The sequence below is a fragment of the Aptenodytes patagonicus genome, chromosome 3 (genome assembly GCF_965638725.1).
Source record: "Aptenodytes patagonicus chromosome 3, bAptPat1.pri.cur, whole genome shotgun sequence".
Lineage (NCBI taxonomy): Eukaryota > Metazoa > Chordata > Aves > Sphenisciformes > Spheniscidae > Aptenodytes > Aptenodytes patagonicus.
The window spans coordinates 85,497,500-85,509,570 of NC_134951.1; the positions used below are offsets into that span (position 1 = coordinate 85,497,500).

Here is a 12,071-nt window from a genome sequence, read left to right on the forward strand (position 1 = left end):
GGATCTTGTGTGAGTTGTCACACCGGCAGTCTGGTTATGGAGGCAGTGTTCTTGCAATACCTGGTGACGTGGGTAGGAAATACCAAGTTTGGCCTCTAATGCCAGGGCTCTTATTTGAGGAGGTATGGGCTGCTAGCTGTCTAGTGCTGGTGGGTGCTGTCTTTGAGTGCTCTCTCCAGCCCTTTCTTGAGGTCTTCTCATCCTTCGTATTGATTGCCATCATCACTCTGTGTTGGCACATCTGCTAAATTCTGTAATTCAGTGCAGTTACCTTCTAGAGAGAAACTATATTCTTTCCTGGAACGTTAATTCGTTGTTGTGTTTTGGGTTTGTGGTTTTTTTTTTTTAGATATCTAACTTGCTCTAGGCAGAGTGACTTCTGTCCCACCTTATTTAGAAGGAGTTGTGATTTCTGCTAGGAGAGGTGTTCGTGCACGTGGTTAGTATTCTGCTGCAGTTTCAGCAGTATCTGCTATAGTACTTCTTCCGTAGCTTGTTCATAAGATAGTAGATGGTTCAGGTGAAATTCTGAGACTTTTCTCCTCCATGCTAGAGGAAAAGGATCTAGCTGATGTCTTCACTTTTGTGTTCTCAGGCCCAATAAAACAAACTTCCAACTTCTGTTTCATCTGTCTACAGCCTTGGGTAAGGGTTGTAAAGGTCGAGCCATATTCTCACCGAAGATCTCAAAAGTAATATCATGTGCACCTTACCAGCTTACTAGTGTCGCTCTCTAAGGGAGCTGCACTTGGCTTGCTGGAGCACAAAGGTTGACCCCTCACAGGCTATAACGTCTACAGACTGATGATGCTGGGTAATCTGCTGGCCTCTAGCAAGGACTTGCATTAACTGAAGTTGTCTGTGTAGCTGTTGAGGGTAGGAGAGCAGTGCTGCAGTCAGTGCCTTGTGGGTTCAGCTGAGAATCTTCATCTTGCCACTCAGTGTGGCGACTGTCAGCCAGCAAAAGCAGGATCCACACAATCACTGCTGCAAAGAGCAGACAATACCAGAGTACAGAAATTTTGTGGGAGCATAAAGAGTTGCAGGGGTTCATGCAAAGCCCTGAGATTTTCTTTTTGGGGGAGTGCTGCTCGTTTGCCTGCCTCCTTGCTACAGGTAAGCTCTGTGTCCCGTGCATTGCCATAACTGCAGTTTACGTACATGCCTGGCTTTTGCCGTATCTTGTATTTAAGCTGTATCCTGAGGTGCTGTGCTTTCTGTGGGAAGTTATTGCTCAGCTTTCCTGATGTCTGGAGCTCCGTTCCATCTCCATTGTTGTCTAGACAGCATTGACATCGTGTCCTGACAGCCTGACTGGGGCTGTAAGGTAAACTTCCTTCAGCAGGCAAAGGAGGAGCATTTGTCCTGGGACTTTGATATTAAATTGTAAAGCTAAAAGCATTCTGACTCCTCACCCTTGGCAATATAGGAACTGCCATGTTGTTTTATTTTCATTATATATGATCACTACTGAGCTGTTAAGAGGAAATTACTTTCTATTTCAGTAAACTCAATTCTGGTTTCAGACTGACTGTGCATCAGATGCTTAATTTGGAACCCACTCTCTTGGTGAAATTAAAAATTCAAATCTCCAAGCTGGAGCGCTCAAACTGTGCTTGAATTAGAAATTGACTGCTGTCAATGTGCTCTCACATTTCACTCTTTTTTTTTTTAATTGTTTGGTGTTTGGTTTTTTTTTTTCCCAATCCCTCCCCTCCCCCCCGATGAGTTTGATATTAGAGTCTTGCTGTAGATGATCTGACTGAGCGGAAATAGTGGGAATCCACGCTGTCACTCTGGAGACAGAGTAATGAAAGAGAAGTGTGGTGTGTTAAATAGACCATTCTTGAAAAGGACTGCTGTGTACTAATTTCATGATTATGTGCATGTTTGGTAAAATACTTTTATGGGATATGACTGCAGACCCATTAAGTGTTGTTTGCAAATTAATTTAGGACCTAACCAAACTTCACAGTTTCTATGCAGAATCCTTGCTCCCCTACTTCTGTGTAGTATTTAAAGCTGTTTTCAGATCTTGACTGAAAGAACCAGAGTTTTCTCTCCACTGGAGACATTTGCATGGACTACCTCTGCAGACTTTCGCACTGAAACTGGGAAGTAAAGGCTTTTTCCCCAGGAAGAAAAACAACAAATGCTAAAAAAAAAAACCAAACCAACAAAAAACCCCGCACAAAAAAAACCAAACCCAAAACTCCCAAAATAAGCATTGGTTCTCTGTTGTGAGTGTTCTCTGTAGGCTTGCAACTTGTGTGTCCTCCTGCCTCTTTGGAAAGTGGATAAATTATTCTCAAGTATTTAACTCTAAGTTAAAAAGAATTATACAGGGTTAAAACAAATTGGGCTGGATATTTGTGGGGAAGTTAAGTGTCTTCTGTTATTGATGCTCAGCGCTGGTGCTGGCTTGTTTTCACAGACCTGCTTGTGTTCTCCCCCAGGGTGTTTCGTTGTCCATCAGGTGGTCCATGGGATGGATTGCAGAGCTGGTTGTAGGGTAAGTGATGACTGGGGAGCCTGAAAAAGTAACTGTTACGTTAGGTGGTTGATTATGTGAGTTTGGCAGTTCCAGCTAGCCTAGGCTGATAGCAGTGGGTTGGGTGAAATACATGAGTGAGCTGTATAAGGAGGTTTGGAGACTGATTGGGTTGAGGCTCATCAACCAGAGATGAATTTTGAATGAGAGATGTAGTAACAGCTGGAGAAGCAGATGTGTGAGGAGTGTCTGTAACAGGATTACGGCTGAAGTTTATTGCAAAGATCTTGGGCTTCCCTGGCTTTTTTTTTGCTTGGGACTTCTGTAACAATAGCTGACTGCATGAAAACAAAAATGAAAAGAGCAGAAATATCATTTTTTGATAGCATTATGCTATCTAAGTGATCCTGCTTTATTGAGGCAGCACGGAGTCACCTGGCTGTTCTAGAGTGAATCTGGCCACTTGCTTTTCTGGCCAACAAAATACGTTTCCTTCTAATGCCGCAGTGGAGAAGTTGGGTAATGTAATTTTCATTCAGCTTGCAATTTTCTGTAATAGCCAAGCCTTTGGTCTCAGGTTGCCAGCCATAGGGTGTTGATTAGTTATCAAATAGGCCTTTGCAGTGCAACTGCATGCTTTCACAAGCTGGATACTTACATTTTTAAACTTAAAAAGATCAGAAAGGCATATTTCTGTTCTTTTTGTCACATCAAGGTGCTTAGGCCCTGATTCAGCAAGGCACTTGCTTGAGGAAAAAAGCCTGCTTTTGTGTGTAGTCAGTGCACTGCTGAATACTGATGGGTTTAGATGTGTTTTAAAGTGTTAGTAGTATCGAACACAATTATAATATGTAATTAAGGAAAGGGGTGCTTCTCTTATTCCCCCTGACTAAATAGGTGATTGTTACTGACATGGGAAGTGTTTGATCTTTACCAGCTTACTTTTTAATAAATATTTTTTTTCTTTCTTAGTGTTAAGGCAAAACCAGGTTTAAAACACCTTCCCCCCCCCCCCCCCCGGGGGGGGGGGAGAAGTTGATGGGTGTATTGAAACTGGTGTCAGCTAATGTGATTTTTACGCTAGAGGGATGTGCTGCAATTTCATCAAATGGCTTCAAATGAGTTGTTGCATTAAGGAGGTAAGTGGCTCAAATGTAACAACTGAATGACATGCGCATTATGGGAGTGTGTCAATAAAAATACAATTATTTAAACACTGGCCAAGGAAGACCACTCTGACTTCTAAAATGCACAACTCTGAAGTGTTTTTTAATGAAGAATAGAAACTAACATGCATTTAATGACTTCAGAGAATATTTTGTACGTGATGTCTTGGAAATTTAACAGTTGAATAACTGAACCCAGCCTGCGACCTTAGAAATCACAGGAACCCTTGGTGAGGAAGTAATTTGTAAATGGTATCAAATATAACGTAGCTCAGCCATTGCTTGTCTTCTATAGATACACTTTATAAAATGCTAGATAAATCAAAGTATAGTTAACATTCAATAAGATGAAAAAGCTGAGTGAGACCTTTGCATTTTAAGAGTTATAAAAATCTTTATTCAAAAGTGACTTTCTTTGAAAGCTTAGTTGTGTAAAGAGGCAGTGCTGGTTTGTTTTAACATAGGCTGCATTGAGATCAGTGCCATCTTATTTTGAATATTTTGTGGTATCTTTGAAATTCAGCAAATGAGTCAACATATAACTAATTAGGAACCTGCAACATTTTACATATTTTTATGATGTAGGAACTGAACAGTAATGGTTATTGTCATGTCAGACTGATTAATCCATGAGAATGGTTCACCTTTGTTACTGATAGGTTAAACGTTTGTGTGTCTCTATGTTTGTAAATAATAAATATTTTCATCTCACTTTGTGTACAGTTTAATGCAGGTGTGCAGCACTACAGAAATTGCTTGGGGCAGTGCTTGATAGTTGGCTTTGAGTATGACCAAGTATCTTTTCCTCCACACCACAGTTACTACCCACAAATGCTCTGAAGGTGAATTTGTTATTCTAATAAAAATCAACTGTGTGTAACATAGGTGTATTCAGATAGTCGAGCTCTCTTTAAAACTGAATATATAATCTCTCAGTTACTTTCAGGGAGAACTTAATGAGCTTGCAAGCATTCTGCGTTATGTGTTTAAAGCAGGGGTGGGGAGGTAATAATTTCGGAGTTTCTGTACTGATCTATAAAATCCTAGTGGACTTTACAAAAGTGTAAGGTAGTTACACCTGTCCATCCACAGATGCTACTAAAGCATTTGATCAAAAAACTGAACTGCCACTTTTGTGGCTGAAAACAAAGACTGATTATCTAGAATAAATTAGATGACTGTTCTGCTGTCCTTTGGTATCAGGCTGGGTACAAGAGAGTGTGCTCTTTCCATCAGTGGGAAACGCTCCTTGGCTTCACCTCTCCCTCTTTCATCTTACTAGTGCAACTAAGACATGGTAAGACATGAACAGCATTGCTGGTCGTGCCTTGCTTTAGAGCAATAGGCTTTCCCCCTTCCACCCCGCCCCGTGCTGTGGCTCTGAGCTGTTGGTTTTTATGAAACGTTGGTCATCAGGAAAGATTGTTATGGTGAAAGAGCTGTTATAATTAAGTTATTTCTGGGCTTTCATAATTTGGATTTGAAGTAATTTGCACATAATCTGATATTAGAATATACGTTACATCATCTTCTAGGATTGTAACTTTTTTTTTAAAGTTGATCTGTAATATTACAATTGAAAGGCCCTTCTTCCATTTGTGACTTTTCTCTTTTTCTAAGTGCATGTCTCATACAATTCATGACACACTATAATGTAGGGGTTTTTTGATTACCTTCTGTTGTTTCACAGTGTTCCAAGGTACCGTTTTGATAGTCTTGTAGTTAATTGCCATCAGTTATTTGACATGCTTGAAACTGAGGGAATTATAAGAAAAATTTGAGGCCTGTGTCTTTTTAACAAGCTAGCTGAATTGGGTCAGTGTCGTTTCTGTATCTGATGTGCAGACAAAACAAGCTATGGTTGGAAGGCTGTGCAGAAAAACAAAGTCTTTGTAACTAAATTTCAGATATGTGATGATAAACAACTGAAATGATTCTAATCTTCAGAAAAGGGACATGGCAGAAAGGTAAACAGCGCACAAGCAGTATACCCAAAGCCATAGTAACATCCTGACCGGATTTCGTGATGGCTGAGGGCACTGTGACTGTTCTCTAGCTGGAGCCGGGGGTCAGGCTGCGGCCGCCTTCTCCCTCCCTTATCCTTTGGGGAAGGTGTGGGTGTTCGTGTTGAGGTGCTGGTTCCAGCTTTGTGTCCATCCACTCCTTCTCTGCCTTGTGCTCAGGTGCAACTACATTGGGGCTAAGGACCTGCAGCCCTCTCCTCGTAGCATCCTCTGAACGGCTTGTGGCTTGGACTATGATCTCGAATATATTCAGGCAGTGGTGCTGCTCTGGTAGCCAGGTGAGGGACTTGTGCTGCTGGACTTGTCAGGAGGCAGACCTGGAGTCCGTAGAGGAGCTGAATGGTAAACCTGTCTAGAGGGTTACCTGCAAGCGTGGGGAAGAGCGTAGAGACACGTGGGTTTTGTGTGGACTAGTTCAGGATACTGGAGTTGTACCACTTTGGCTCCAATAAATTTTAGAATTGCATCCAGCTCACTTGGTGCAAATACCTAACACTTTGGCCAATTTAAACCTTACTTACATTAGCTTAGTTTAAATTTGGTGTTTAAAGAGCTGTAACTATCTCTGCTTTAGAAATTCATAGTGATTTAGCAAGATCAATTTTAAACTGATCTTAATGAAACCAAAGAACCTTTTCCATTTTTACAGACGAGGCCTGTGACTAGCCTTTGTAAATGGTGATAAAGTGTATCCAGTCTTAGAATGACTTTTTGCTGCATGACTGATTTCTTCCCCTGAAGGCAAATTTAGGCTGTTATTTTGTATATAAACTAAAAGAATTAAATTCTAAAGAACATTTTGTTCAATTTTTGTTCCCTTGCTCCAAGAGTAGTTCCTATTTGTTATGACTTCTGTTAAATTACTCCTAGTACAGCATTTCACTGTCTTTTTATAGTAGACAGGCTGATGGACTCTCTGACCTCTTTTTATTTCTGGTTTCTGTGATGCTTTTTCCTCTGACAAAGGAGAACGTAAGAGACAGCTGGGGCATTCTAATTTATGGTGATAGGAAGCAGAATACAGAAGCTTAACTGCAGTCCCATGGTGAGATGTACCACTATTCTAGTACGTGGAAAATGTATAAATTGCTTTTGTTGAAGGGTATTTGGAGAGAGTGTAGTGAATGTTGGGAAAAGTCTCCTGGGAAGTTTCAGGTCTAATGCTTAAATTTTTGTATAGGATGTCATTGTAGTGAGGTGTGGATGAGACCTGTGTTAGGAGCTGGTGAGGTTTTTAGGTTATGTGCGTATCTCTCAATGTAAAAGTTGACAAAGGGTTGTGATTAGAAATGAATAGTAAATACACTGCATGTAAGGAACATTTTTTTTCTGAAACTTGTGTTTTTGAAAGAGCTCTGTATGGGTGATGAGAATATTTCTAACGCCTGAGATTCTGGCAGTTGATTCTGCTTCGGTGAGTAGAGGGCACCTAATTGAGGGCATAATTCAGCTAGTCACTAGATCCCTTGGAAGGGTGATGCTGGCAAATAGGCCTGGTCAATATGTTTTTGTGTTACAAAATGGATGATGGTGCAGAGCTTGTGTTCCCATTGACTGTGTGCATGACAGAAGAATAGAATACCTTTTGACTAGCAGTAAATCCATAAGAAACTGAAAGTAGTCACCATTTAATCTTTTACCCGTAATTTTTTTTTATAGAAATGTACCGAAAACAAAGACAGGATACCACATTCTGATCTCCCACTTCTAATGTTCTTTGTGTTTTTTATCTTGGTTCTTTCTATTCTGCTCTGCAAGCAGCAAATTTATCTTTTCATCTATGTAAGTAAGGTGTATGTGGGGAAATTGAGCTATTGAGCAGAGGCCCTTTCTTAACTATGTTAATACTACAGTAATGCTAGTAAGTATATGGTGGCATTAGTTTTTCTAGGACTGATGGTCCTGCATGCAAAACTTTTCCTTTAACTTCACATTTTAGACAACAGGTAGTACAGTAAATCTAAGTGAAAACTTATAAAATATCTCATTAGACTGACAGATATGCAGCCATGGAGTGTTACAGGGTTGCATCTGTTCTGGAAGCAGTATCTGAAACACTTGCTCGTATTAATAAAACATGGATATGAACACAAGAAATGGGACATGAGCAACAACAGATTATGCACAAAATTTCTTTGCGAGTATGGTTCTCATCTTTTTGATGCAGATTCAGTCCTATTTAGATGTGCTTGTAAGTCTGAAAATCACTCTGGCTCAGAGAGACTTAAACAAGTTCTGTGCTTTAGTTTGCTGCTAAGTGAATTAAGAATGAAGGAGTGCAGAGCATTGCTATGAATAGGGAAGATAGTGTGGTTCATCTTACCTAGGTTTGTGTCCTGATGGATGTGATTATGTTAGTGAGTTCACTTAAAAGCAGGTGCAAACTCTTTAGAAAGTGGATGAATACACACAGTGTTCCCTAGTAACAACTTTTCTCCTCTATCTGCAGTATGATCAGTGTCTTTGTTTTATCAAAATGGAAACCTATGCGCTGTTTGACATTCCTGAAACAATTATTTTCAGATGCTACAATATGCTAAGCCTAGAAAACTGCAGAAACACTTTAATGACTTTTTTTTTCCCCCCCTTCCTCAAATGGTCAGGAGCAGTTAATGCCTGCAGGCCTTCTTCGTAAAAAGAAACTGGCAAAAAGACCTGGATACATGAGGCCAGAAGCTCAGCGACGGGTAGAGTTTCAGTCCCTGGGTGCCTGCAAGCTGTTCCACCCAGAAGAGCTCAAACATGGCAGGCAGCATTGTGGAGACTTTGAGGACTGCTCTCTACGCAGACAATACAAAAATAACTTCGAATTCTTACACTGTAGTTCAGTTGCAAATAGTGCTGTAGTTCCCACTAAGGGGGTAGCAATGTTGGCCACTACTGGAAATATGCCAGGGAGCTGCAAAAATCTTTCATGTTACAAGAGTCCACGGTCAGAAAACGCAGTGATACCGGTTTACCCTGCTGCAGCAACAAGCAAAGGAGATGTTTCTGCCGTATGCTATACACGGCAGAAGAGCCATGGCACTAAAGTGAGCGAGCCCCAAAACATGTGTGCTTTTGATCAGACAGAAGTGAATAACAACTGTGAATATCAAAACAGAGATGTTGTTTCTCGTTCTGTTGGTGCACACGATAGCTTTAGTTCAAATTTCAGCTTCATACAGCTCTCCCTGAACTCATCCTCTGGAGTAAGCGATGCTGAAGGCAAGTCAACCGTTGAGGAAGCTAAGTACGTTCTGCATCCCAGCACTGCGGGAAATCTGCAGAAGCCAGAGGAGACAGCGCAGACTTGTGAGCGCTCAGGAGCTTTGAGTTGCTTCTCCAGGCCCAGAGAGGATTTGGAGTATGAAAATGAGACTACAGTGACTGATAAACTACAGGACTGTGAGACGGTCTCTCTCTCTGATACAGATGCAACACTTTCATATTCTACAGATTCCTCGGATGCAGCATCTGCTGGCTCTTCTGTCACCTCAGGCTATGAAAGTAGCTTTACTGTTAGTGACCATAACTGGGATACTTTGATGAGAAAATACGAACCAGTGCTACAGGACTGCCTGCTGGGCAACCGCAGTACATTAAAGGTTAGTTATCTCACTTCATCTTTGATTCCTCCTCCTGGTCCCCAAAACATTTGTATTTATAGTGCCAAAGTCAAGGTTATGTAGGAGTTGGGATATTAATGGCTTTTGTGACATTTGTTCATAAAGGTTTACAGTAGCAGTCTGCATGATAAAAGTGAGAGAACCGGTTTCCTTTTCTTTTTAGTTCTTTAAAAAAAAAAAAAGTGATGTTGTTGGAGTACCCGATTCCTATGTTCTACTGAAACTGTGATCCTCTCATTTCTAATATGTCACGCATCAGTTTCTGAATTCAACAAATACCATTTTCTTTCACAGGTGGTTGTTTTGTCTGCAGTTTGGAGTATATGTAGTACAAAATTTGGGGGTGGTAAGAACTCTTTTCTTGAAGCACCATGATTTAACACACTAAACTTTGTAATTGGAAATGTGTAAGTTTAGCCAAAGATTTCATGGAGTGAGGCACCTGTATGAGAGTAGCCTGTAATCTAATAGATGGGTACTCTCCCCGCACAAAGAAAAATGGGGATCAAGTCCCTGCTCTAACTCAAACTGGAAATTGAACCTTTTTTTTTTCCACCCCAGAGGAGTACTGGGCTGTTGAGTCAGGAGTCTTTGTGCACATGTGTATACCCACGTGTATACCTACCCCATATACAGGCAGTCTCATTCACTGTGTTCTTTGTGGGAGAGGGGTGGGGAAACCTTAAGAAGGATTGGTTATGTTTTGTTATACAGGTTTTGGGATGGCGGGGTGGGCATTGGAGAGAAACCATTGTGAGCTTACCTGCAAGAAGGAGCCAAATATTGGCTTTATTGGCAGTAATCCAGAGATTAATGTGGACACGATGGATTTCACAAATTTGTTCAAGATGCACTAAGTAGGCGGTGGGGGTTTTTTTGGTGGGTTTTGGGTTTGGTGTGTTTGGTTTTTTTAGTGTCTCACTAGTGCCCTGAGTTTCTGGTTTGCCTTTCAGAAAGCCAGGTTCTTGTGACTTCTCAGCTCAGACATACCTGCTGAGATACACTGTATTGTCTTTAGGCCTGATGAAACAACCTGCTCTGGGGAGGCTTTGCACAATCCTGCTGTCTGGATAAGACAGAAGATTGAGAAATGCTTATTCTTACTTTACTCTTCGTGACATCTGACCTGGCCTTACGATGCTCTCTAATACTTTTCATAGAGGATGCACGTAGGACTCAAACTAGATTCTCTTATTTACAGACTTCACACACATTGACATGGAGCAGTTTCTTTGGCTTCATGCCTGGAATGACAATGTGCCCACAGTCTGGGATGGTTTGGGAAATTAATTTGCTGCAAATTTGGGAATATATGACATAATCAAAATAGGAAATTATTCTTCCTTATTTGATAGGCACAAAAGAAACATTGCTATATTTAATTTCTGTATTCATTAATTCATTGAATGGAGAATTGGGGATTTGTGCCCTCAGATGTCTTTGCCCTTGGTTAGCCAGTCGTGTATGTTTAATTTGAAGCACCTTCCTATTGTAATGATAATGAGCAAGTCTCAAACTTTTCAGAAAGGAACAAAGTCAACTGTAGTCAAGAAAAGGAGACAATACTGAAGTTGTTAAAATTATGCTTTTTCTGTACTTTAAAAAAAAAAAACAAACCCCAAAAAACCCCAAAACAAGTAGTCTTCGCATGGTGGAGATACAGGACCTGCCACGCTGAAGCAGATCTTTGATTAGTTGAGCTCCAAATGTCTTACCAGCCTGCAAATAGAAAGCACTTTACTGTGACAGCATCAGTCAGTTTGCCGTGGGCATGCCTGGGCTGTGGTACCCAAGCAGTCTATAAATGACCTGCCACTGTGAGCGCGTGATGGGGTAAACACTGCAAACAGCAGCAAAGCTCTACTCTCAGTATAGATGGTTGTTATACATCATATATATGAAAAAAGTGTCACTTGAACCATTCCTACTGCAGGCTTCTTTAAAACTCTATCAAAAGTGTGGCATAAAATACAGAAAATAGTTTATGGTGAGGATTCAGAGCTCCTCCCTTCAATATGTTACATGTTCCTCACCAGCCTCGGAGAAAAAAGCTTGGACTTTCAGGATGTGAAAAACAAAATAAAATAAAGCCTTGAGAGAAAGGGAATATATACAATGTTGTGTTTTGTTTGCTTTTGTTTTTCCTCTAGGGCATCCTATAGCCTACTATTAATCAAGCAATTTTTTTTATTCTTTTCTGGCTTTATTTTTTATAGTTCTTTTCTGACCATATTTAGAAGGGATACCATTAATTTAAATGTCTTGCCCAATTTGTGTGTTGATTGTGTAGTCACGACAACAGAGTGTTTCTATTAAGTTGTTGACTGGCTGTACCTATTTTTCTTTATGCAATTTAGAGTTCAAGTATAGGGATTTAAATATGAACGAGTTTCAGGGAGGAGTGAAATCTTTTGTAAATGCAGAATGTCTAAAGGATGGATTTTCTTGTGTTGGAAAATGCTTTCCCAAGCACTTTCAAGCTTTGGGCTATAAGAATACATTCTGCTTCTTTTTCCAGACCTACCTTTTTCAGTGCTAATAATAGCTTGTTTGGTACAGGTCATGTTTCAATTTAGTAAGAAAACACTTTTCAGTCTTGTAACTGTAGCCATGTTAGGTTGTGGCTGGCATGGCAATGAGGAGAGGACTGTCTACCTTCTAATCAAATTTTTCTAACAGTAAAAACTTGTAATGGCGTTTGAATGCACACCTGGCCTTAGGAACTTTTAGTTAATTCAGAACCGTGGTCCAGACCCTTCAAGTTTATGAAAGAGAAGCAGTA

General features: G+C 40.5%; 1 protein-coding gene across 1 annotated transcript in view; it reads left to right on the plus strand.

Annotated features, from left to right (window-relative positions):
- Positions 1–12,071, plus strand: part of DISC1 (DISC1 scaffold protein) — a 212,339-nt gene that overhangs the window by 12,824 nt on the left and 187,444 nt on the right. Inside the window, exons 3-4 of the mRNA XM_076334113.1 lie at positions 2,457–2,512; positions 8,285–9,268. Of these exons, the coding sequence (XP_076190228.1) occupies positions 2,489–2,512; positions 8,285–9,268 (1,008 nt within the window). The 5' untranslated portion in view covers positions 2,457–2,488. The remainder of the gene's footprint in view (positions 1–2,456; positions 2,513–8,284; positions 9,269–12,071) is intronic.